The 27,547-nt window shown below is 32.5% G+C and overlaps 1 protein-coding gene across 3 annotated transcripts in view; it reads right to left on the bottom strand.

The window, feature by feature from the left end:
* Nucleotides 1-27,547, bottom strand: part of U2surp (U2 snRNP associated SURP domain containing) — a 51,335-nt gene that overhangs the window by 10,129 nt on the left and 13,659 nt on the right. Inside the window, exons 5-24 of one of the 3 annotated variants that reach the window (XM_010608167.3) lie at nt 26,378-26,492; nt 25,802-25,935; nt 24,231-24,298; nt 23,008-23,102; nt 22,890-22,925; nt 22,726-22,808; nt 21,434-21,599; nt 21,041-21,252; nt 20,076-20,119; nt 16,908-17,012; nt 15,773-15,839; nt 15,531-15,694; nt 14,212-14,374; nt 13,794-13,873; nt 12,670-12,757; nt 11,230-11,352; nt 9,248-9,404; nt 8,049-8,144; nt 7,337-7,403; nt 3,416-3,575 (exon numbers count right to left, since the gene is read on the bottom strand). In XM_010608167.3, the coding sequence (XP_010606469.1) occupies nt 3,416-3,575; nt 7,337-7,403; nt 8,049-8,144; nt 9,248-9,404; nt 11,230-11,352; nt 12,670-12,757; nt 13,794-13,873; nt 14,212-14,374; nt 15,531-15,694; nt 15,773-15,839; nt 16,908-17,012; nt 20,076-20,119; nt 21,041-21,252; nt 21,434-21,599; nt 22,726-22,808; nt 22,890-22,925; nt 23,008-23,102; nt 24,231-24,298; nt 25,802-25,935; nt 26,378-26,492 (2,223 nt within the window). Of the gene's footprint in view, nt 1-3,415; nt 3,576-7,336; nt 7,404-8,048; nt 8,145-9,247; nt 9,405-11,229; nt 11,353-12,669; nt 12,758-13,793; nt 13,874-14,211; nt 14,375-15,530; nt 15,695-15,772; nt 15,840-16,907; nt 17,013-20,075; nt 20,120-21,040; nt 21,253-21,433; nt 21,600-22,725; nt 22,809-22,889; nt 22,926-23,007; nt 23,103-24,230; nt 24,299-25,801; nt 25,936-26,377; nt 26,493-27,547 lie in introns of those variants that run through there. The other 2 variants (XM_010608168.3, XM_033759393.1) reach the window with 2 other exon arrangements.

Below are 27,547 nucleotides of genomic sequence, written 5' to 3'. Positions count from 1 at the left end.
AAAAAAAAAAAAAAAAAAAAAAAAAAAAAAAAAAAGCATTTAAAAAACAAAGAAGATGGTAGTATTCTGTTTATAGCTTGTACAGAACTTGTATAGGACCAAATATAGAGCTGTTCAACCTGAATATTTTACTTCCTGTACCTTGTAATTGCTAGACATCGAAACACACAAAAAAAGATTAAATCCTATTCAGAATGTACTTAAGATTGTAAGAACAGACTTAAAAAAGACCAGAATAACTTCTAATTCTACTTCTTATAATTTATAGTTTATAATACCGATTAAAAGCTATTTTTACAAGACTATTCAATGAATAACTGTAAAAAGTCTTAGAGACTTCTGACTAATCACACACAAAAACACGTATTTGCAATGTACAAAGATCTTAAAGCACATAAAAAAACTGCTAACTTAAGTTACAATGTGAATAGAAATGTGAAGAGTAATTTCACTTTTTATTCTGGAGATTTAAGTATTTTTTTACTATGATGCAAAAAGGATTAAAGGTGACTAATAAAAACAATTTGGAAGCTTAGAGGCACTAAAATTATCCAAAAAATTTATAAACATGAGAATACATTTTTCTTTAACTAAGGGAAGCCAAAAAAGTGAAAAGCATGAGGATGCGGAGGATGTCAGAGGCAGAGGTGGGAATATGGAGACTGGATAATACCACCGTGCGCAGTCCCAAAGCTGTCTAATGTTGTTTTAAAGAAAGGGAGTCTTATCTACTTCAGAGGCTAACATCTTACCCTATTTTATTCAGACACTAACACATCCTTTAAATAGGTTAAGCATGTTACTTATTTAAAAAAGACAGACCTCATTCGTTTTAGCCCCCCTACCCCGCACACACAATTAAAGCTTTCAACCACAATGTAAGCAAGCTACTACCACCCCAATTACCACCTCACCAAATTAAAGTGGTATTTTCCCAATTTCAGTTTTCATGTAGTTCTCTAATTTTTACCCTTTTCCTACCTAATTTCACTTACATAATCAGTCTTATAATCACAGCTTTAAGGTTCTCTCCTTTCTCTTCAAACATCTGTACTTTGCAAAAATGATTACATTTTAAAATTAAGCTGCAAAATTTAGAAAAAAGGAACAGCAGTAGCAATGTAAATGGCTAAGCTTACCATTGTGTGAAGCCTCCCGTGACCAAAGCAATTCTGTTCTACAGAATGTATTTTTTGCTAACCCAGAATAAAGTATCTGAGAGTTAACCAAATTGAATGTCAATTACAGGAAAGGAGACATTCCTAGAAATCCTTTGTAAAAATCATTATAAAATCCCAACTTACAGTTTCTGCTCATATAGTCTAACTCAGGCACAAACACAAGTCCAAGCCACCAGAAAAAAAGGTGATCTCAAGTCTTAACACCAAAGGAAGTAGCACATGCAATGCAATAAATAGCTCATCAGCCAGTAACACCCTGTGTTATCCTGAAACAATAGCCAGGTATCACCTTCCTATTGGAAGTATTCATTCTTCCCCTCCGGACCATGACAGAAAGGTATTTTTCTTGTCTAGCAACACAGAAGACCTTCCATTGGAATCCTAATACATGTTGGCTTACAAGAGGATAAAAAGAAAAGATAAACCCAGCTTAGGCACTACTCTAGGTAGGATTTAAAAACTAAAAAACCAGCCCCTATAAGCTGTTTTTAAAGTGTTTTTGCTGAGAATATCAGGATTCACAAATCCTTTGGTTCTGCTCATGTTAAAAAATGTTCAGCTATGGGCATCTTTATCAGGACACATTTAGAGAAGGGAATCGCTTTTCGAGAGGAAAAACTGTAGTATACAACACAACTGGAGAAACTAATTTAGAACTTTATTCTTTACTAAATGGTTCTACAATAAAAGAGTTATTACCCAACAGATTCTAAACCTAAAATTTGACATTGAAATTATGGGGCAAAGATAAGAAAAGCACTGAGATAAAGCTCAAGAGCCCTGACGACTTCTAATCAAATTTGCCACCAACTATGGAACTTTATTCTGTATGACAAGTCAAGAGTAATGAAGAGAGAGAATTAGATAATTCTAAAATGAAGCCAAGATCTATATATTAAATTTGATTTAATTCACAGTCCAAATCTCACAAGGGCAAGTAAATTGTGCAAGGCAGGCACTTTGTGAGCAGAAGAAACAATCACTGAGTATCTAACAAAGATGGGAGGGGTCAGACTATAAAACAGCACATATGTATATACATAAGGGTATACACATGCATATCCCATACACATACAGAAAATGAAAATTAGGCATAAAAACGAGCCAAGTGTATGGCTTGAATTATCAAGAAAATATAATTTTATTGAACTCAGTCTTTATTTCTACTCTTAATAGTTTCATCACATCAGGTCAGTAAGGCAGAGCACTAAGGAGTAAGCAGTCTCAAAAGAAGGTCAATGTGCAATCTGAAAAAGGTGTACAAGTTTAAAGAGAGAAAAAAGACCAAAAGTTAATCTATATATACTACTCCCCTAAAAATCTTAATCTTATATACATATATATATGAATATTCAAAAGATGAATCAAATTTATGAATTCTAAAACTCTCAATTCCACAACTAACACTATGTTGATTGTATACAGTTAAAACAAAATTCTTTCCTTGTAAATATTTTGGAGAAAAGTAGACAAGAACTTGCCCAATTGTATGTGGGCTCTCCTGTACATTTCCCCTCTTAATGTTAAGATCCACTCAATATCTATTCCACTCCCATCATTAAAGGTGCAGACATTTTAAAATAAGTCTCTACTATGTACATTAAAAATGCAATGGGCTGGGTGTAACGCATCCTTATAATCCCAGCACTCAGGAGGCTGAGACAGCAGGATCATTACGAGTTCAAGGTTAGTTTGAGCTACACAGTGAGTTCAAAGGCCAGTCTGAACTACATAGATAGACCCTACCTCAAAAAAACAAAAAAAAAATTCAATTCCTACATGAACAGGTATAATCTATTAATTAGAATCCATTACTTCAGACCACCTGTGTTCCATATACTAGAGATACAATGAACAGAAAACAGACATGGTCCTTTTCCCCTCATGGAAACTACTCAGCCTAGTGGGAAACACAGACATTAAACAAATAAAGAAGTGAGCAAAATGACAAAACAAACACACCCTATCCATACAGAAACATACACATCCAACACATGTAAAATCCTACACAGATAAACAGAAGGAAGCAAGCCTGGAAGGAAAAAAAAAAACTATCATGAAAGAAGGAAGGAATGGCTAAACTAAGAGGTCTGAAGGCCAGCAGGTAAGAAGACTTCCAAGCAGAGGCACAGAATGGCATATACCAACATGTGATGGCAGGACAGCTTAGTTTGGTGGAGAAAGTGAAAGGCCAACATAGTTAAGGATAGTTTAAACATCACTGTAATACAAACCTCAATTTCACGAAGTTTTGCTCGTTTTTCCTCACTCATTTCTGAATACTTAGAGAACTTGGACTCAGTCATTTCTTCTTTAATTGGATTAGAGTATAAATGATGTTCTTCAGATTTAGAACTTTGAGTATCTTCTTCATCTTCACTTTCTTCTTCTTGACTTTGGAAATAAGCAGAATATGTTGTACACAAGTCAGCAAAACAAAATGTTACATTTTATAGTCTGGGCATTTTTATTGGTATTGCCTTAAAGTTTAAATAATGTTTAGCAGAACAACTAAGGACTATATCCTTAAAACATGTTTTGCAAAACATCTGATGAAATAAAGATCATTTTTGTAAAATTCTTGTTTCCTACACAGAAAAAGCTTGAGCTTCAACATAAATCATATGTTTTACAAAAGACTTTGTTAATGTCACGTGTCTTATTCTGCAATAAATCTGTGCAGTAGTTATGTGAAACAAATAAGTTGCATATACTTCAGTTTAGAATGATTTCATGAAGTTTTATGCTTAAAAAGTGTTTACCCTTCCTTCAGCAGAGCCTATAACCTAGAAAGTAAATGAGTTGGAAATCACAGAATTACCACGAAAAAATGAAGCATAATAAAAACCTCATGATTAGCACATAGCCCCAATAAATTAAATTTTTAAATATCGGTTAACAACAGTACTCAAATTTAATTCTGAAAGTGATATTGGTTTTAAGTCAGATAAGAAAAAAAACCTGAATGACCACCATGAGTAAGTCACAGACAATACAAAGAGGAAAAATTCTTCTGTCCATGGGCTGGGGATTTAGCTAAGTGGCACTGCGCCTGCCTTGCAAGCACCAAGGTCAAGTTCCATCCCTGGTACCACACAAAACAAACAAACAAACAAACAAACAAAAATTTCTGTCCTTCCAGGAGCATTCTGGTGGGAATAGACAGGCAAGGCAACTATGGATGAAGCTGGTCATGGTGCTAGACAGGATTAATAAAATGTTCTTAAAACACAAAGAATGCATGGCTTAAAAAAAATTTAAGCAGGGTTTTTCAATATATGTGAGCTATATGCAAATAAATCTGGGTAAAGCAAGACACTCATATATAAACATTCCCTACATATACTACTGACTTGATAATTTACATTAATGACATAGCCTGGAACATATGCCATTGTGCCTCATATCTGAATTTGGTAAGCCCTCAGCTGTTTTGATATTTGGGTACTTAAATACATTGTTCAGTAAGAAAGGAGTCTTTTTAGGATCCATTTTAAGTTATTCATAATAATATAGTTATAACCAAATTTTTTTGAAACAAAAATTTAATTATTTCAAGGTTTTACTAGGTTCACATGCCAGACAGATAAAAAATGTTGGGAATTCAGAATCAGTAAAGATAAAATACTAAGACTACAATATGAGCTTTTTAGTATCCTCTTCAAAGGCTTCTAAAATGTATGAATTTCATACTCAAAGCCCTAATACCATATACAGGTACAACTTAACAGATTTCAACACTTAGCTAAGGAAAAAAAACCTCAAATTTATTTTTTAAAATTTGTCTTTGGAAATAATCAAACGTTTTACTAATTTGTCATAAACTTCCTCAGTGCAGTTTTTAGTTAACTTCTGAAAACACAAAAAGTCCTCTTTACAAGCATTTACAAACCATTTTGCAAGTGTTTAAAATGCTTTAAGTGGTTAAAATAGGTGTATAAGCAGAAATGTTTGCTGAAAAATTACTCAAAAAGGGTCAATCTAGAGGAAGTGGCTTGGCTAATGAAACTGCAGCATCTATGCACTGGAAATTACTTGACTAACTGCAGTCTTTTACCTTTTTTTTTCTTTCAATTTCAAGTATTGTTTGGCATATATCCTTGTACATTTATCTGAAAGTTTGCTTTTAGTCATAAATGAATACTGAACAGGTAAATATATGGGTTACATGGAATAATCTCCACAACACTTGTGCAGAATCATAGGTTACAGAACAGTACATGTAGTATGCTATCATTTATATTCCTATAGATTAGCAAAGATCTAGCTCACTGGCAATAAACATTCACCATATATTCAATATTTTCAAAATGAGCTATACTACTTTGACAATCTTAACTATGTGCATGTTTTAAAACTGCGATCATAGTAATTTTTCAAGGCCTGAGCAATTTTACTTGATTTTGGCTTTAGTTCTAGGATCAGATTTTATCATAGCTTTCTGATTTACTTTTAAAAAATGGAAATTCAAACTTACGATAAATTAAATTCTTTTGGGAATTTTTCTCCAAAGTATTAGTAATGTTCAATTTTTTAAAAAATCACATTTCTACTACAAATGCAGTAATTACTAGTTATAAAAAAGCAACTTTATGTAAAAGACACTTTTGATTTCAACCACTAGAGAGTAGCACTGAGGCATAAGAAAATTTCAAGGATCAAGAAACCACACAATTTGTTCTTTGCCTTGTACTTTCACAAAGTTATTTCTCTTGTTTTTGAGACAGGGTCTCGCTCTGTAATTTAAGCTGGCCTTGAACTCATGACAATCCTTCTTCGACCTCCCAAGTGCTGGGATTACAGGCATGAGCCACCACGCCTGGCTCCTAGTTATTTTTATATTATCATGATTTATTTGGAGTTTCTAAGAAAAATAAAAATATGCTTCTACTGATTCATGCTTCTACCAATGTATGATTTATTCCAAAAATACTAAAATACTCAGATTCCAACATTAATATAAATAGCAACTTTAAACCTCAAAAACCCTAATACTTGCAGATACAAAACCAACTGAACACTATAATTTTGAGTCTTTTGATGGCTTTTATACTTTTCCTTTCCTCTGAATTAAATAACCACTTTATAAGTACAACAGGCATTTTGAGGTGGTGATTCCATAATTATGAGATGTTAGAAAGGATAGGACTATGGGCATAAAAAGGGCAAAAGAAAGTGAACTGAATTGTTCGTAATTCCTGTTTTCCTCAATAATCTCAGATACTCATCTCCATTAGCAAGCCACATTTCCATTTTGTAAAAACGTAGTATCACAGCTGACTTTTTCCAATCATACCAACATTCTGGAAAGACATCACTGTGACAGGTTTTTCTCATATCAAACTGTTTCTACAAGTTAATTGATCATACTTTCTTAACAATCCAAAAACCTATTTACTGAATCCACATAAATGCTCATACTGTGCTAAGGACAAAAAGAAACTTTCTTCTTGTTCCTTCTTCCATTTGAGCATTAAAGAATACAAAAACAAACAAAAAAGCTTTGTTTTGCATTCCTGATATGATCTCTTCCTATTTAAAAAACCAATTTCTTTTGCAATAATATTTTTAAAAGTGTCAAGTGACTCCTAAAAACTAGCAACACAAATTTACAAATTTTGGGAACAAAGACTCCTATAATCATAGTGTCAAATGCAGAAACAATTTTCGAGTGATTTCAAAAGAGCAAAATCAAAATTGTAATTTCTCTATATTGCAAGAAAAATATTTTTCCCCCTTTTCTCATTTTTAGTTCTTTAGAAGGGTTTATAGTAAAGTAACATAATGCAAAATTTTTCTTAGCAATACACTGCCCAAAAGGAAAGTATAATCTTCCCACTTGTTTTTGAGAAGCCCAAAACAATATGTGATGATGCAGATTTGAAACAGATATAGCTGACCAATTAGTAACTAAAAAGTGAGAAAGTATACCTTACAGAGGAAATAAACTCCAAAGCAAAGATGCATGAAGAGCAGAAACCAGAAGCTCTTTATTCACTGCAAATACACTGGAGAACCAAATATGATCCTTTCACAAGTTTTTTTTTAAGTGAAGTTTTCCTCTTCACTATTATTTCAACTCTACCTCTTAATGAAAAAGGGAGTGTACTGTACATGCAAAAGAAACTAAATATATTCAAAACTTAGATTCTTACTTTTGATTTTCTTCTTCTTCTGATTCTTCATGCTGGTCAAATAACTCCCACTTAGAAGTTGTTACAGCTGAATAGAAGGAAAAGAGGATGTAATTCCATAAGGTAAATTAGCACTTTTGCAGTAGAAGCCCAGCTGTAGAACTGAAAGTTTATATTATAGAAGTTTTTATCTGTTTATTCTTTGAATAGCCAATTCTATGTGCTAAATCTTTCATTCTTCACATGTACACTATAATTTTATTCAAATTTAAGTGATAAAAAATGTTCTCCCTATCTATGTGATAAGATTTTATTTCATTATGACCTATAATATTAATAATTAAGCACTAGGCTACAAGTTCAGATGTGAAAGGCATCTACTAAAACCTAATAAGCATTATGGAGAGTCAAAGTTTGGTTTCTCTGAAACAGAACTCTTAAGTAAACTTCCAAACAGGCACAGCTTCCCACCTACATTTACTACTGAAATGCATTAATCTAAAAGGTTCTTGGTGATTTCTCTTGTTACTCTCAAAGCTTTCAAACCAAAGGATCTAAAACAATTATTAAAACACCAACCACAAGGAAAGCTTACACTATGATAACACTGGGCATTAAAGCGGAAACACATAGTGTTTCATAAAACATAAAAGGAAAACACAAACACAGACACCCAAAGATTTATTTATATAAGTACTCAATTTGTTAAAGATGAGTATTTACTTTTACTCACCCTGTGCTTCCAATTCAGATTCATCTACAGCTTCCCATTTTGATGGAGCAACTTTAAATATAGGCTCATTCTTCTTTGAGTCTTCAGTTGCATCCACTATGGGAAAAGATGACCCATTAAATAACTGTTACAGATGGCCTAAATTAATGGGTTTAGGTTTCATTACTAAATTATTAAAAAGCAAATTAAAATTAGTTTACTCATAGAAAAAAATATAATGATCCCCCCCCATCCATGAGGAGAAACATTACAAGATACCTATTGGATACCTGAAATCACAGATAGTAAACCAAACACTATGTTTACTATGTATTTTCCTATACATGAATACTTATGAAACGGTAAGAGTGACAGATACAATCATAAAATAGAGGGACTATTTAGTGTATATATCAACTCAGAAAATATAGATTAGTAACATTTTAAGCAAGTAAAGAAGCTGAGAAATAAAAAAAATCATAAAACACCTTTAACCATTGTGTAAAATACAAAATTCATAATTTTTTTTAATACTTTAACATATAATTTTAGGCAACTAGGAAAACTCAGGCTATATGTTGGAAAAACTGATAAAAACAGAACTGACAAAACCAGGAACAGCACCTGGCATTGTGAATATATGTGATGACAAGATTTTGCCTATAATTTCTGGTAAGACAAAAAGCAGCTTGCTTATATAGAAGGCTGACCGCCCCCACTCAAGAAAGGTAACCATATAAAAGTCTTTTTCTTGGCAGAGTCAAATGTACTGCTCAGCATGTGAATTTTAAAGTCATAGCCACTCACAGTGTAATCCCAGCACTCTGAAAGTTGGAGGCAGAAGTATCTCAAGTACAAGCCTATCCTGACAACCTATTAAGACCCTGCTTCAAATAAAAACTTAAAGGGCTGGAGATTTAGCTCAGTGGCACCGTGCCTGCCTTGCAAATGCAAGGTCCTAAGTTCAATTCCCAATGCCAAAAAATATTTTAAAATATAAAAAAAAAATTTTTAAATAACGTTTAAAAGGCAGGCATGTAGTTCAGTGCAAAAGTTTTAGATTTATTTATCTCCAGTATGACCAAAAAAAGTCACAAAAACATTACTGATTTGATATTTCAAGCAGAAATTACACAATCTTTTCCCCTATCAGCATGTATAGAAATTAAAGGTTTTTGGTAAACTATTAGCTAGATATAATGTTTAAAATTTGGACTTACAAGGCACTCCATCCAGATCATCATCAAGACTTTTTATAGGAACTCCATCGAGATCATCAATGGGAGTAGCGTCAATGGGAATTCCATCCACATCCTCCAGAGGTGCACCATCAAGCTCTTCCTCAATGGGCGCACCATCGAGATCATCTGGTACATCCTATGGGAATGTGCACTACTGTAACATTTTCCTTTGCTTGCTGAAGTCATACTGCTATTACATTTTGCAATCTAGTACGAGCCAACCTGGGTGGATACCCACATTCCCAATACAATGTAATAAAAAGAATATTTTACCACTCAGTTTGCCAAAGAAGCAGTTATCTTTTTTAAATTTTTATTAGTACATTTTTATAGAACATGAAGAACATTTATCTTAGGGACTAGCTACATGTATTTAATATAACTTGATTTTTTAAAATTTCCCTTTCCTTCTGTTTCTAAAGCCCTTTTCCCATTTTCATTATTATTGTCATTATATTTAAGCACTTATCTTTACATTTATTTATCTAATATTTACCAAGTACTTATTGGTGTCAGGCACCATATGAGGCAATGATGAACAAACCCAGGCTTAGGTTGACCTAGTTATAGAGCTTATAGTAAAGGCATATCATCCTATCAGTATTTAATAAGCAAGCCTGAGAAATCTCCCTACAAAATCTGATGATCTTAGGCAAAGAGAAGTTTCAAAAGGAAGAGGGCCAGGGATATAGCACCGCACCTGCCTTGCAAGCAGAAGGTCTTGAGTTTTTGATCCCCAGTACCACAAAAAAAAAAAAAAAAAAAAAAAAAAAAAAAAAAAAAAAAAAAAAAAAAAAAAAAAAAAAAAAAAAAAAAAAAAAAAAAAAAAAAAAAAAAAAAAAAGAACTAACGAACGAACACGTGCAAACTCCAATGGCAGGAGAAAATATGTACATTTATAAAACTCAAACAAATGAGCTAGAGTAAAGAGGCCAGTAGGAAGATCTTGCAGGAATGAAAGTGACAATACAACAGACTTGAAAAAAAATCAAGAACGATTAGGAAGTTAAAAAAACAACAGAATGGTGATAAACAGAATCTTGCTACCTCTGTGCATTGTGCTGGACCTTTTCATGGACATAATGTTATCCTTAACAAAATAAAGTCAACTATATATTGATGGTCTCTAACTTACTATGTTTTGTTTTATAGGATCTATATGTTGCACAAGATGGCTCTAAATTCTCCATTCTCCTGCCTCAGTCTCCTGAGTAGCTTGGACTACAGGAGTGCACTACCATCATGCCCTGTGATGATTTTCCAAATTTATAATGGTGTGAAAGCGACACACATTCAGTAGTAACTGTACTTCAAATCTGTACTTTGATCTTTCCTAAGGCTAACAATATGCAGCATGATACTTTTGTGATACTGGGCAGGGGCAGATAGCCATAGCTCCCAGTCAGCCACTTGATCACATGTGTAAACAACTAATACTCTGTAGAGTACTATATTGCCAGTATTTCTTGACAGGTATTTAATAAATTATATGAAATACTCAACACTTCACTTAAAAATAGGCCTTGTGTTAGATAACTGCCCAACTAGAGTAATTTTAAGTGTTCTAAGCATGTTTAAAGTAGGAGAGCTAGGTTAAGTTGTTCAACTGGTCAGGTGTATTAATGTATTTTCAATTCATGATATAGTCAACTTCTAACAGGTTTACTGGAACCCCATCAGAAGTCAAGGAGCATCTGTATATTGCTTCTACTAATAAAGTCCTTTCATGCCATCAAGTAAGAAGAAACCAGCCACTAATTCTCACATAAGGACACAACAAAGGAAATTACTGCTACATGTAATTTTGACTGAGAGGCTCTAGCAATTCTAGCAATAAAAACTCTATTTTGTGGTAAACAAAAGGTATTTTTCACAAAGAAATATTACTCACATATGTAACATATCACACCACAGCACACTACTCCCCAAATTTCAAACACAGATAAATACAGAGCACTGACCTCTGTTTCCTTTTCTTCAATAATATTTACAAGTCCTAAGAAAATATTTTGTAGTTTGATCAAAAATGGTTCTGGATAAATTGCCCAATCTTCCCAGGCTCTGAAGCAGGTCATTACCCGTTGCTAAATAAAATAGAAAATAAGACAATGAATTACTATTTTAGGCAATATGTCTCAAATTTCAATTTATAAGAATGATCATCATGATGTGCTACATTTTCTTTCAGATTAACAACCTCTGAAATTTTAAGTTTTTTCTTCTTGGGGGCAATACTGCAGATTAAACCCAATGAACTACAGTCCCAGCCTCTTGTATGTCACTAAATTATCCAGGGACAGCTTTAGCTTACAATCCTCCTGCCTCAGCCTTCCAGAGGCTAAGATTGCAGGCATGTACCACCACACCCACTCATCACTTTATATGTTTAAAAAATTGTCACTTTTCAAATAAGGGACAACAAAAATCCTAAAAATAATGGAGAGAAAAAAAAAAAAAAAAAGACCAGCAACTATTTCCTTTTTAGCAAATGTCAACTCCTATGATGATCCTTAGTACTAAATCTGAGCTATATTCTGGGAAACACAACAATACTACAAAAGCTGAAAACCAAACTAGCCAAGTTTTGACTTAAATCTCTAGGGCCCAATGACACACCTCCTGATTCTGGCTAATACTTTTTTCACTACCCCTTCCCTAAAACTTTCTAGTTCTAATTTATAATCTTTTTTTTTTTTGGACTTTCCGCCTGCCCTCCCCATAGGGTCTCATCATGTTAGTTCAGGATGGTTTTGACCTCACAGGCTGACCTCAAAATTGCAGCAATCCTCTTGCATCTGCCTCCTGAGTGTTGGGATTGCAAGTGTGTACCACCCTGCCTGGCTATGAACAAAGTCTAAGATCAAAAAATATTTAATGGATATGTCTGAATCCCCTAAATGATAAGAGTCACAGGTCATCTTTCCATACTGAAAATTTTTCTTAAAGTCTTCTCCCCATGAAAATACATTTATTTATTCAGTTAAAGTAAGTTACTTTTTGGCTTTGTTTGGCTTTTCTTAAACATTGGTCTACACTACAGCTTAAGAGGTTATTAAAAATTAGAAACTGAACATACTTTCTAAACACAAATAACTAAAATGCTCCCTAATCCAGTCAACTGCATATGCCATTACAAAACAGATGATCTTCTGAAAGTGTGTTAAAAAAGTCTAAAATATTTAAATAAACACTTAAAACTAAAAATGTATACCTGACAAAATAACATGTTATTATTTTTAATTTTCTTGATAAAGGTAAGATGGCAGGAGAAATTCAAAACAGTAATTTCTAAAACATCCAAGCTTTTAAGCTATGTCATATTTGTCTTACGTACTTTTCTAGCCTTCCAATGCCCTCCATCTTTACCTGATAGGACAAAAATAGTAAAACAGTTCACATACCTTAAAATTTTCAGATTGTAAATGGCCTTGAATTGTACGATAGGTAGCATTGAGGTCAGAAAATATTTGACATAACTTTGTTTCAAAACTGAAATTCAAATAATACATTCTTTAAAATAGCTGCTTAAAAATCCATACCCTCCCTCCTCGGTATGCTAGTCAATAAAAATTACTTTCTGACTTAAAATATTTATAAATCAATCACAAAATCCTTAAAAATCAAGAAGTAGGAATTTAAATTTTAAAAAAATAGTAAGTTAACTGCTTTAACTTCTGTTATTCTTAATTTTCTTCAGTAGAACCTTCAATATTGTTAAGAACTAAATCCCTTCATTAATCAGGAACTTCAGGTATAGAATATTTTGAACCACCTAGTTCAACATCTTTGCTTTTATAAAACAGAAAACTTATAAAAGGTAAGTGAACAGTCAGGGTAAAAACAAACAAACAAACAAACAAAAACTAAGAGTTTAGAGTAGGTCCCCAACCCAAATTTCCTTTCAGAATCAATTCCTTTCCTTGAGCCTGATAAAATAAACACAAAAGAATTCTAAGGAACCAAAGAGTTACATATTAATTATAGCACAGCGGCATAATTTTCTATTGCCTTAGAAAACATTAACAGTGAAAAACAACATATTGCTGATCAGAAGAAAACAAAGATGCTATCAGTTAATGTTTTATCTTTGGTTTCTTTCTTTATAATTTTCTCTATCCTTAGAAAACATTAACAGTGAAAAACAACATATTGCTGATCAGAAGAAAACAAAGATGCTATCAGTTAATGTTTTATCTTTGGTTTCTTTCTTTATATTTGCTATTATTTATACTTTTCAATTTATTATATAGTAGCTAGCTAGGCAATGAAGTTATTTTTTTAACTCCACCTATCTGTTCGATTGTCAATAATTAAGAATATGATATAAAATGAAAACTTTCCAAAAACTGGTAATTTAGGTTGCAGATCAATAAAGCAAACTATTTTTGAAAAAAATTCTACAAACTATGAATACACTTAAATTATTAGCAGAGAATGTTGGCAAAAGAAAAAAAATTCTCTTTTCTGAACTCCTAACCCTTAAATATTCTATTTCAAGAGTATCAACATACATTATCATACTTACAATTTTCTATAATATGAAGCATTGGCAACTTTGGCTGAAGAGTTGTACAAAACATCAGAAACCAAATATAACCTGGCAATCTATAATTCCAAAAGACAACACAAAATGGATTTAAAAATAAAAAACATTAGCTAATAATATATGTAGAAAAAAATACAGTATTGAAATCAGTGGCATACAGCTAATATTTAGCTGTAATTTAATAATTACTAATTAGAAGGGTTATATGAAATTCAATGTCATCACAACCATGACTTTGGAAGGGATAACATCTATTACTTCATTTACATTTCAACTTGTTGCTAACTTGTATGTCTATGAATGAAAAAGTTTCCCAAACAGAAACAATTTCAATCCAAACTATTAAATTCTCCCATTTTCCTAATTAAATGTTCTGAAAGAAAAATCATTTCCATACCTTTTTAGGAAGAGGTGTCTTTAAGATGGACAATGACTCAGTAATACAATCTACTATTTCTTCAGCTGCTTCAGCATTATTAAGACAGAAAACCATTGCATCTCCAATATCATTTTTCCTTGGAGTCAATCCTCGCAAGATTTCTTCTAATTTGTCCCTCTGTCTGAATATAAATTACTACTTTGAGTATTTAGATACAACTTTCAAATGCCATTTTGATTGTCATTCTGAACACTGAATTGTCTCTTTCAATTATTTTTTTAGGTTACAAATTATATAAGTTTAAAATTATAAGCATTTTTCCAGGTCTTCAAGAATGTCCCAGTCACATCCCATTACAATGAAGAACTTTCACATTCCTCCTTTGAAGGAAGTCTATTATTTTAGCACTTCTTCATGGGATAAGGAGAGGCTAACATTTTCTGTAAAGAATAAGATCATATGTATTTTAAGGCTTTAGAGGCCACATGGTTTCTGACAATTACTCTACTGCTATGGCTCCAACACAGCTACAGACAACATGTAAAGAAATGGTCATGATTGTGTTCCAATTAAATCTTATTAACAAAGCCAGAAAGCAGCCAGATACAGACTGTGGGCTGTTTGCAGAAGCCTGAGCTAAAAGTAATGAATATGTCCACAGAAACAGAAATAAATACACTAAAAAATGATAGCAGTCCCTCAACAAATTTTCTCACAATGCATCAATGCAACAAGATTTATAGACTATTCAATGAGGTATATAAATTTATGTACTAAAAACTGTTTTAGCCATTTTCCCCCTGATATAAGTAGAACCTCTGAACATGTAATGGGCAAATGTTTCTGCTTTGTTAAAACAAAGCTAACTGCATTTATCGGTGTTAGATGAACGCTGATAATGAAATGATTCTGTGATAGCCACCTCACTGCTCTCCACACAATACCAATTCTATAGTAAGATTTTGCATGTCTGACCCCACTAGCCATATAATAATTTTTCCCTCTTTAAATTGCACTCAAAGAGACAACAATTCTAAAGGTCCCTAGATAATTTCTGTAAGAATCTGAACTATTCTAATGCTAGAGAAAGAAATCAATCATGTTTAAGAAATCATCATTAATTTTATCAAAAGGAAGAGGTCAAGGTAATTAAACACATTATTTGCCAAGATGCTTAAAATTATAATGCATATGATAAATGATACCATTATTTTAAATATCCACAAGTGAAAAACCATGGGGGCATTTAAAGCAATCTTTAAAAAGATTATTTATTAGTTAATTCAACCTCTAAAGCAACTTTTCTGAATGTACAACAGAAAGGAAAAATATCTTACTCTTCCTTAAGTGCTCCTTTTTTACTAGGCTCCTCTACAAAAGCTTCTGTTTCCTGTTCTTCTGACATTCCATGAAGGTATGGATTTAACGGTGGTGGCCTCCAAAAAGATCCATTTTTGAACATACGAAAATCCTCTGTCCGCCATTTAGTTGGAGAATCTCCCTAATAAACATCCACAAAATTGTTAAAAAGATATCATAATTCAGAGTTAAAATAAACAAAGTGAACATTTCTACTTACTTGCAGAATAGAATAAAGCTTCCACCTGTAGTAAACATGGGCTGGTGTCTGGTTTTCAAATAAGAACCTAAACAAAACATAAAAAAAAACAAAACATTAAACATCACATGCTTTAAGAAAGGGCTACTTCAATTACATATAATAAACAAATATTTGCCTACTCAATTCTAAATAAAACTGAAATTTTCATAATTGTCATCTACTACATACCCCTTCTGTGTCCGAGCCCCACATTGCTTCAGCAGCTAATATTAATACTCAGAGAATATGCATCTTCTTGAGTCTTATGATTATTTTTACAAACATTTACAGGCCAGATAATGTGTCTGGCAACAGAGGTTTTTTCAACATGTAATTTCAAGAACAGTGATTTTACACTACTTAAAAATATTCATGTCTTAAATACGATATCAATTCAGAAAATAATTTCCTTTCAAACTCATTTACTCAAGCATAAAGAAAGCATTTTCTTCCTAGAGAATACTAAATGATATTTATCAAAATGTGATAGGAAAACTGCCCTAAGCACACTTTAATTACTAAAACTAATTTCTCATCTCTGCAAAAATAATCCTGTACTTTTAGAACTTTATTCTTGGAAATATTTTTAATTCCAAAAAGTAAGTTTGAAGCACCTTTAAATATCACACCTGAGGATAAAATATGACATACACATACAATGGAATATTATACACCCTTAAAAAGGAAGGAAATTCTGGTATATAGCTACAACACGGAAAGAAGACTTTTGGTAAGTAAAATAAGCTGGTCACAAAAGGACAAATATATGATTCCACTATACACCTGTATGTGTATGATGCAGACAAGTACAACAGTAATAATGAAGGGCGAAAGGTAGGGAGTTACTGCTTAATAGAAAGCTTCAGTTTTGAAGATGAAAGAAGTTCTCAAGATGGCATGTTTGCACTGGAGGTTAATAATAATGTGAATTTACTTATTGCCATTGAACTGAACATTAAAAGTAGTTTAGGTAAATTACTATAATTTTTAAATGCACACCTGAGGCCAGGGATTTAGTTCAGTGGCACTGCGCCTACCTCGCAACACAAGGTCCAGAGTTCAATCCCTGGTACGAAAAAAAGAAAGAAAGAAAAAGAAAAAAAAAAAAGCACACCTGAACATAGGATTGTTGATTTCTCTGTTCATAATCATAGCTTCAAACATCGGCCCTTCACGTACAACAAACTCTATCATTCGATGTATCAGGGCGAGCAAATTCCTACAACAACAACACAGTTAAAGAAAATGGATTCAGACCTACCACTACATAAAACTACACTTGACCTAAATTACTACAATTGTGCAGAAAAAGATTATTCTGCTGACTAATATAGAATTTAATACCAAAAAAATAACCTGGAACATATGTTAACACCTTCTTCATTAAAAGGGAGTGGAATTGTGAGGGTAAGGGAGTGGAAGGGAAGGGAAGGTGAAGGGAGGGAAATGAAAACATAGCCTCATAGTAATAAAGATTTAATTTTCTAAATGTCACTTAATTTTATTTTCCAAACGCAAAACATTAATTTACGAATCCCAACTAAATAGAAAGCTGCAAATATATAAAATCAGCAACTTGCATATAACCATCTAAATATTTACACACTATCTGTTTCAAAAGAAAATATTTCTAATCCAAGTACTTCTGTAGTAGTACTAAAATTTTATAACCATGACTATAATTTATGAAAATACCAAATACTTAACAGATTTAAGGCCTGATTTAATAAAAAAAAAAAAAATCCATCCAATTCCTGTGCCTTTCTGGTACACATATACCAGATGGAGTTTTTATTAAATCTGACCTTTAAAGAGGCAACATCCCTTTGGAACACACTTCAAACCAGTTTACAATTTATGACATACGTAATTCTGCCTGTATATTATGGATCATTGAAGAAATTATATTGCCAAAGCTTAAATAAATGGAATCCTATTTTTTCCAAAGTATTCCCAAATGGGGGACGTGGTGAGATGCCCTTCTCATTTTTTCATAACAATTATTTTTCAGTATTTAAGTCCCAAAAAGAATGTATGTAACTATTTAGTTACAGCCATTCTACTGGTTCAATTCAAAGAAAGTTCACTTTTAAAAATTTGATGCTAAAATCTATACTAAGATTCAAAACACAATTTCAGACATTGAGTGTGGATTTGTCAGGCAAAAATGACTCAGCCTGCTTACAAGCTGCTTTTGATTTCTCATTTCACCAGTCCTCTAGCATACAGAATCAGCAAGTAATAATTGGAAAAAGCAAAAGGATATTGGCTCTTGGTATGAGGCATACACTAATCGCATCTTTTCATTCCCAACTCAAACTAAACTTGTATTAATAGCTACAATATAAGTATAAATATAGAGTTAGACTCTTTCTGGCTCTATAATGCCCTGCTTCAGAATAACAGTAAAATAATCTTTGTTGATTATAATTATTTTCTCCCAGTTTTCAAACAAACCTACTTAAGCAGACACTAAAATCTCTACAAAGTGGAAAAAATTTAATTATAAAGGAGGTCAAAAATTATAGGAAGGTTTAAGTCTTTACAAAGGGGAAGCTATACATTTTAAACTATTGATTCAATTTGTTAAAACCACATAATTTTAAATTTAAAAATTATTTTTTCCTTCACAGAAGTATTAATTGCTCTGCAAACGTGCAGTTCTTGATATCCAAATGAGAATGTATTCTCACCATCCAGAGTTAATGACATTATTTTCAAGAAAGCGTGATAATATAAAGGTATGGTTCAGTTCCAAAATTCCCTTTAGTGTGAGCCAAATTAACTCTAAGGGTAATGTCTGATATCAGAAGACTATTTACTAGGTGGACAAATGCTATACAACCAGAAACTTGTGTGAATTGAGTCAAAAGCAACTTGACTTTAATATTAAAAGATACATGAAAAAAATTTATCAAGTTTAAAACCAAAGGATTCATTCTAATGGCCTGTCAAGACTTTTCGGCTAAATGTATACTCAAAATTTTGTTCAGAAATAAGCTAAGCCATATATAAAGCCACTACTACTGCATCTGTGTTTTATATGCTACAAAAATACTTTCCTGTGAATGCTTTATCAGTGGAAAAAAAAAACACTATAGTTTTAAACAGGCTTGTAACTTATACAATCTATTTTTATAAAATTAAAAGTTTAAGTTTTAAATGCTTTATATGATGACTTAAAATCAAAATCTGACAATTAGTTGTTGCTAACTTGAATTCAAGATTATTAAAGATTGTAGTCACACTCTTACTTTAAGGATTGTGTAATTTTCTTACACAATTAAAAAATGACTTTTCTACCAATAAAACAGTGTAGTACAAAAAGATGATACATTTTAGAGTGCATTATTTTATTTTTAAGTGGGAATTATCTTATTCTGGGCAACCACAACAACAACAAAAAAAAACAAAAAACAAAAAAAAAATTGTTTCTCAGTTATAATAAAACCACATTTATTGGAGTCGATCGTACCAATGTCTGGTCAAAAACTGTATACTTTCCCAATCCATCCCATGATGTTTTCCTGGTCCCCCGCTGCCGCAGACAGTTCAGCTGGTGTTGCTCACCAAGGCCAATGTCAAAGAGAATTTGGTATTCTTTTGTGTTCATTTATTATTCAACCAGTGTTGTGTTCCTGTGTTTGGGAAAAGGCTTAGCTTGACTGAGCAAGAGCATACCTAGAGTGTGAATTGTTCTGCATTAACAGTATGTTGAAAAAGAAACAAACAGAAAGAAAAATAAAAGAATTCCAAACACCTTTGTAATCATATAAAAAAGTTTCTAGTATGTCCAGCATTCATGAAAATAGGAATTTGTTCTTAAAATCAATTAGGTAAAAAAAATAAAACTGCCTTCAGTAAGAACTCAAACCAAGGTTGGGTATTAAATGTGGACAGTTCAGAAACCAAGAGGGGAGGGAAAACAGATTAGATCAATTTATAGCATTATCTAAAATTTAAGATACACTTTATTTAAAACACCTATTTTTCCATCATAAACCATTATTACACCAACTACAGATTAAAGCTATTAAACACATTCTAACCACTGAAGCTATAAAAATTCCCTACATTAATAACAATAAAAACAAAAGATAATGGCATAAAATTGCAAAGTATACTAAAATTAGTTAAATTTCACATATCCCCCCAAAAAGTACTGGGAAGGAACCATTGCTCAGTCAAGATATTACCTTTTCCTCAACACCATTTTTTTTTTTTAATTCAGAAGGGGATATTGTCTATATTTAGATCAGTAATAATAAAGAAAAACATGTACCTTTCTGTTGGGATAACCACTTTGACTATGGCTTGCGACAGAGTCTGTATATGAAGTCACATCAGATAATAAACATAGAATATGTGAGTATTGTTAACAAGTAACAAGCAAAAATATACATATGCATTGAAAATACTACACATCTAATCACAAGTTTTGCAGGCAATCACTGCATTTGAAGTAATTATACACTAAGCAATTACATAAATGCAAATGGATGTGTTCAGTGAACAATAAATGTTCACCAAATGCAAAGAATCAGAACATTCCTGCCAGAATGCACATCAATGCACTGAAATAGGTACTACACTGAAAATTATCAGATAAAGATTTTAATTTGTGAAATAATTAGCTGTTTGCCTCTGACCATACAGTTTGCTACTTTTGTTCCCAAGCCTTTAAAACCAGCCCTGTCATTTTAAGTGTAATTCATAATAGAACCAACAAATTCGTATAACTCAAAATTAAGTTGGTTTTATTTAATAAAAAGAGAATACTCACCCTTTGCTTTTACTAGATTACTTGTTTTTTTCAAATACCACATACGCTCTCATCAAATATTCTAATACCTCGGACTCTGAAAACTAAATTAGCTAGCTGCCATACTAAAAATTTAACTATTTAGGTGGTCTTTCTAACTGAAGTCAGTAAACCAAATACAAACTACCACTTTTCAGAGCAAAATAAACTGAGATACTGCATTTAAGCAAACCTGAATACAACACTGGACAAAAGAAAAAAAACTTAACAAGTGGTCAAAAAAAGAATGGTAGCCACAAATAAAAATATGACCTAATATTTCAATAAAGGGTTTCCATGGGCTAAGGCAGGGAACACATCTATTTATTTAAGAGCTGCCAAACAGAATTACACACACATTTTTTATAAAATTGTTGAAAAGAAATACTACCACAGATTTAGTATTTACAAATTAGATGCGGCCCTATGTACATTTTTAAAATTACCTTCTCAAAATCCTCCTTGTTTTTAGGCGGTGGTAACATGGGAGCATTGGGGTTTTTTAACCGCTCTCTAGGCTGCGCATTAAAAGGCAGTCCGGATGGAGGTGGAGGAAGCGTATGTTCCATCATAGAAGGAGGAATGTATATTGGATGTGGAGGAATCGGTACGGCTTTACCCCAACCTAACTTCATTTCAAAAGACATAATCATTTTTCCTACAAGAAAGGTAGGTCACATTAGTCAGCCTCAAACAAAAATAACATACTTCTGGTGGTTTAATTAAATTCATTTTTAATCTCTCCATTTTGAGTACAATTCCTCACTAGAATTTTATAAATACTCTTCTGAGCCAAAAAAAGTCTAAATTTAATAAATGGATACTAAAAATTTTCTTACCATTTAAATTTTTTAAAGCTCTTTCAGCATCTCGTCTATTCATAAAGGCGACAAAGCCACAATTTCTCTCTCTCGCTCTTTCTTCATCAGTTCTAGGCCACATAATTTTCACACTAGCCAATGGCCCAAATCTTCCAAATTCTTGGCACAGCATTTCTTCATTCATCTATGACAATGCATGAGTTTTTTGGCATAAAAAACAAAAAGACAAAAAAAAAATTCTATTCAACAGAAAGCAAAGTAGTTTTTAAAAAATGAAAAGCAACATATTACTCTTATAATTCCAAGTACTGAGAACTCTACAGAAAATTCTGGCCCTCCTGGGACATTCACAAGTTATTTCTTATAAGAAAAATTCTGTTTTGCTTAAAATATAAAATGCCAGGATGGGGAGGCTGGGTGGCTGTAAAAAAAAAAAAAAAAAAAAAAAAAAAAAAAAAAAAAAACTACTTTCTTATTTTAAGACCCTGGCTTCTAAATACATTGTTCTACAGAGATGTTTTGTCTAGCCTTGTAAGCAGGATATGAGGGCAACCCATTGAGCACCAGGGTTGAATTCGGCTAGGTTGGCTAGGCGAGTGGGTGTACCTTTCCTCCCTTACCACTCTGTGTGTGTCCCTCCAGAAGCTGCAGGCTTGGTGGACAAGGACAACCACCCCCATAGAGGAACCTCCAAACAAGCTCTTAAGGTCCATTTAAGGAACAATTTCCAGACAGCCATGGTTGGCACATTTAAGAGGGAAATTAATCAGCATTTGTTGATGAGGAAAGAAAAATCACCGTTTCCCTTTCTAGTTCCCTATTTCCAGTGTGATCAAGACTAGAGAAAATAAAATGTAAATATGCAATAAGGTCAAAGTGTATCTATAATTTTAAAAAAACTATTCTGTATAATTACTATATTCCCCCATAACATAATTGATAATACTGCTGTGGAAAAATAATTAAAATATAAAAGACAAAAGTACAAACACTAGCTCAATGGTACAAGGAGAAAAGGAATTCCATAAAAAAAGCAAGCTATACATCAAAAGTTGATAGTTTCAGAAGAACATTATTCATTACTGGTTATACCCTGATTGATAAGTAATAAAACCAGCACCAGGAAAAACATTTCAAATTCAGAATACAGGCTAGTTATTAGAGGAAGAAAAGTCCCCAATAATCTACAGCAAAACAATTTGGGCCATACCTATTAAGTCCCAAGTTTATGACTTTAAAGACGATCTGGAGTTCCATTCAAAAGCATATGGCAATATAGGCCAAAATTCATTTTACTTTATTAATATTACCTGTGGATTAATGTTTCCAAGGTATAAATTAGTAGTACTTGGATCTCCTACATCATGTGAGCCAGGTGCATAATCATCTAGAACTACAGCAAAAAGAAAAAAAAATTATAACCTGCAAAGTACAAAGTGAAAAATTTATTAATTGAAGAGCAAGAAACTTTTACCACCGGATGATCTATTTCTTCTTGAAGGTGCATCCACTTAAAGGGAAGAAAAGAAAATAATTCTTAGTTTCTTAAATAATTAATCATAAATGTACACATTAAAATAAATGTCACTTACTAGAACGACGCTGACCATCAGAATCTGACTGAGGAGGTTCAAATCGACTTAACCTGCCTTTTGTTTTATGTCTCTCATCACGCTCTTCTTGAATTCTGTTGAAAATATTTACAATCACTAAAAATGAGCTACAAATACCTTGTTCACATTTAGTAAGACCAGAGCTCACCCAAGTACTATCTTCAACTAACTTGACCTATCAGTAATGAGAACCAAAATTAGAGCAGCACTGTTGTGACAGAGCCATAGCAAATTTTTGTCATCTTAGCAGTACAAATCAAAGCCCACTTTTTAAGGTAGAGGAAATTCAACATTAAAACTGCCAAATAAGGGACAGGGATTTAGCTTAATGGTTCCACCACTTGCCTTGCAAGTACAAGGGCCCAAGTTCAATCCCTGGTACAAAAAAAAAAAAAAACCTGCCAAATAATGTTGTTTCACATTAAATTTGATTACCCCTACCTCTATCCCAAGTACATTTAAATTTTTTTTAAAGTTATGACAGTAATAGACACATTGCCATTAACCCCACACATGTACACTTCAAACATCATTCTTGCCACTTTCTGAAACAGTTCTGAAAGTACAATTTCATGAGAATTTTTCAAGGTGTAATAAAAAAATACAAAAATGCTGTTGCTAAGTACCATCCAATGAAAAGGGTGACTTGCAAAAACATTAGTGTGTCCTCATCCACCTTATTCACCAATATGACACTATGCAACTTCTGGCTCTTTCCAAAGTCAAAATGACCATGAAAGGTACACTTCACTCAATTTAGGACATCAAAGCAGCCGCAACAATGCAACTGAAGATACTCACAAAAGAGGGCCTCCCAGAACTGCTTCAGAAAAAATTCAGTAAGAATGATGGGATATGGGTGTCTAAAGTGAGGGGGTATATTTTGAGGGGGATTAATGGCAATGTGTCTTTTACTGTAATACGACTTTTAAAATTTAAACTATCATCATATTTTTCAATCACACCACATACTATTTCCACTACAAAGACTGCAGCCATTAAATAAGTCACTGAATTGAATCCACACTCTAACCTAGATGTCAGACTAAATGCTAATTCATTTTCAAACACTCCACCAATGTATTATCTAGATAACCTAATGGTAAGCTAGTTAATAATAACCTAAATACTATATTCTTCAAGCCTACATTTGAGTATATGCTCAATATACCTATGATAGTTCTCCATACTATAAAACTTACTGTTTTAATTCTTCTTTGAAGAGTTCCAAATTGCTTTTTTTCTTTTCCTTCTCTCCTTTCTTCAATGGCTACAAAGGATATGAAAAGTATAGTTCAAACTTAAGAAGAATACAAAGTATTTTAGTTACAATTTAAAACTTTCATGCCTCAATTAAAAAAGGGTAAAAATCAAGGCATAAAGAGAAAATATTTACAAATCATATAGCCAATAAGAAATCTGACTCCAGAAGACATAAAGTACTCTTAAAATTCAACAATAAAAAGACAAATAACTCAATTAAAACAAAGACTGAATAGTATTTCGCTAAAGAAAATTACAAATGAACAGTAAACACATGAAAAGATATTCAACATTAGGCAAACAGGTATCAAAATCACAATAAGATACAACTTCACACTCTTAAGATGTCTAAAACTACTTTAACAAGTGTTAATGAAAATGTGGGAAAATGGAAACCTTTATTTATTACCACTGAGATGATAAAACAGTTTGTTAGGTTCTCAAAAGTTAAACAGAGAATTACTATGTGACTCAAAAATTCCAGTCATGGGTATTTATTCCTAAAAGAACTGAAAACCTATATCCATACAAAACCTATGTCTATGCACAAAATGTTTATAGCAGCATTTCTCCTAACAGGAGAAAAGTGGAAACAACCCAAATGTCCATCAAGTAATCAATGGAAAAGCAATATATAGTATATCATAAAATGTAGTATCTGACAACAAAAAAGGGGCTGAAATGTTGATACATGCCACATGCTAAAAAAGCCAGACATAATAATATATAATTATATATAGTATAATGTATATATAATGTATAATTCCATCTGTATGAATTGTCCAGAACAGGAAAATCAAAGGAAGAAACGGTAAAACAGTTGTTGCCAGGAACCAAAGGTAGGAGAGAAATGGAGTTAAAAGATTATGGATATAGAATTTCAATATGGGGTGCCAAAGCATTCTGAAAGTTGAGTAGTGCTTAAAGATTGGTAGTTGCTGAACAACTGTGAATATTGCAGCTAATTATACACATTAAAAGGATAAATATTATGGTATGTGGTGCTCACTTTGGCAGCACATATACTAAAATTTTATGGTATGTGAATTGTATCTTCAGAAAGCTATTGTTTCTTTAACTTCTTTCAGAGCTATTTTAAAAAGTCATACAAGAAAAATCAGTCTCACTGTTCATTATTTATTCACCAAATATAGCTCCAAATGACATAACCCACACCCATCTACCACCTCCCATAAAAAACCCACCATCCAAGAATAAAAATGTTTCTACCACTGAACTACTTAAGGTAGTTACTAGCTCCTATAATAATTCTCAAAAAGTTCCAAAATATCCTGGGAAACATATACTACACATTGCTCCACTCTACTCTAATGTATCTCTTATCTTTGAAAATTACTAGGTTAGAAAGTATCAGAACTCAGCATCTACTTCCAAAAAATTAAAAACAAAACAAATCAAAACAAAAATCCCAAAGCCTGCTTACTGTGAACGTGTAATTGGTAGTGTCACCTTTAAACGTAAATGATATTATTACTTAAGTATGACTTACAGGTTTTTTGGTTTCTATCACCAGAAGAGATGGTGGTCTTTCATTGGATGACTGATTTGGAGGATTTTTTTGATCTGCAAATCTTGAAGACGGCTTATAGATTTTACCTCTTTTTTCATCTGTTTCATGTTCTTCTGAAATTTAAAATACTAAGTTGCAAAATTAATTTCACCTTATTTGATTTTCTTTACTACTTAAAAATACACAATTACTAATATGCCTTTAATATTGTCTATCACTATTAACAAGAATGAAGTTAAATTCTAGTACCACCTTACGCTCAAAATACTAATTTATTCACTTTATAGCAAAACTACAATAAATTAAAATTTTTGCTAAGTGCTCAGCTGTCCTCAAACATGAAAGGTACTAAATATTTTTTTAATTACCTGACTTCAATATCTCATTAATCCACATTTTGCTATATATTTTAATAATTAATGTAACCACCAGAGAGCGCTGACAGAAAGGAAATGTGAAATTCAAAAGTAATCAAACTTCTATAATTATTCACTTATAGTTATTCAATCAAGACAGGGTTTATTCAAGGACTACAATAATAATATTCACACTTACCTTTAGCTGCATTAACAACACCTCCTCTCACAAAAGTTTTTACTTTATTACCATCACTTCCTTCAAAAGCAGCAAGAAATTCCTCATAAATCTCAGCAGCTGCCTTTTCATCTTCCTAAATAACATAACAAGATGATATAATACAAAAATTACTATTGTAATATAGGGTTAAATCCATTAAGGAATAGCATAGATGAAATCTCTCCCTTCCCAAGATAAGCAGTTCTAGTAAGAAAGTAAGAATATCTATCCAAGGGTCAGGGATTTAACTGAGCAGTTCTGCTGCCTGCCTCACAAGGCACAAAGTCCCAAGTTTAATCCCTAGTACCAAAAAAAAAAAAAAAATGTCAAGCCAGGCGGGGTAGCACACCCCTGTAATCTCAGCACTCAGGAGGCTGAGGCAGATGGATTGCTATGAGTTCAAGGCCAGTCTGATCAGGGTCTCAAAAGGAAATCTCTAACTCTTGGTAGATAGTATACATCAATTAACTCAGTGACTAAACAAAGCCTTACTTCTTTAACAGCAATTTGCAGAACCAGAAAAAAAACCTGTTAATAAACAAATTCGTTTACAGACCATTCAATGTAAGACTGTATGGAAGGACATTAAGCTATTAATGTTTATGAAGTTTCCAAGCCATGACAGCTTAATTTGAACATAACTGCTTTTACAATGTACCAAAGTTATGAGTATTGCTAGTTAAAAAACAGCAACTCCTACAACATAGCACGAACTGTGACATTTTCAATTATTCTGTGTCCCCAAAACATGCACTAATAAAAGACCAATGTGACAAAATAGAAAACAAAAGAAATAAACCCAACATGTGGAAATTAAATAAAAGGAACACCTCAAATCAGTGAGAAACACACTGACTTTTCAATAAATGATATCAAGAAAACTGGCTAACTATTCAGAAAAAGATAAAATGAATCAATTCTTCATATATCAGGATAAACTGTAAATGAATCAGGTTTTATGTTCTTTAAAATGAAAACATAAGTACTAGAATAAAATATGAGGACATTTCTTTATATGGTAGGAGTGGGAAAAAACTGAAAAACCAGGGCTGGGGATTTACCTCAGCGGTTCAGCGGCCTGCCTTGCAGGCACAAGGACCCGAGTTCAATCCCCCGTACCAAAAAAAAAAAAAAACAACAAAACTGAAA

The sequence above is a fragment of the Fukomys damarensis genome, unplaced genomic scaffold (genome assembly GCF_012274545.1).
Source record: "Fukomys damarensis isolate Sample0158 unplaced genomic scaffold, DMR_v1.0_HiC HiC_scaffold_37, whole genome shotgun sequence".
In the NCBI taxonomy this organism is placed as follows: domain Eukaryota; kingdom Metazoa; phylum Chordata; class Mammalia; order Rodentia; family Bathyergidae; genus Fukomys; species Fukomys damarensis.
This window is presented reverse-complemented; position numbering and strand designations above follow the sequence as displayed.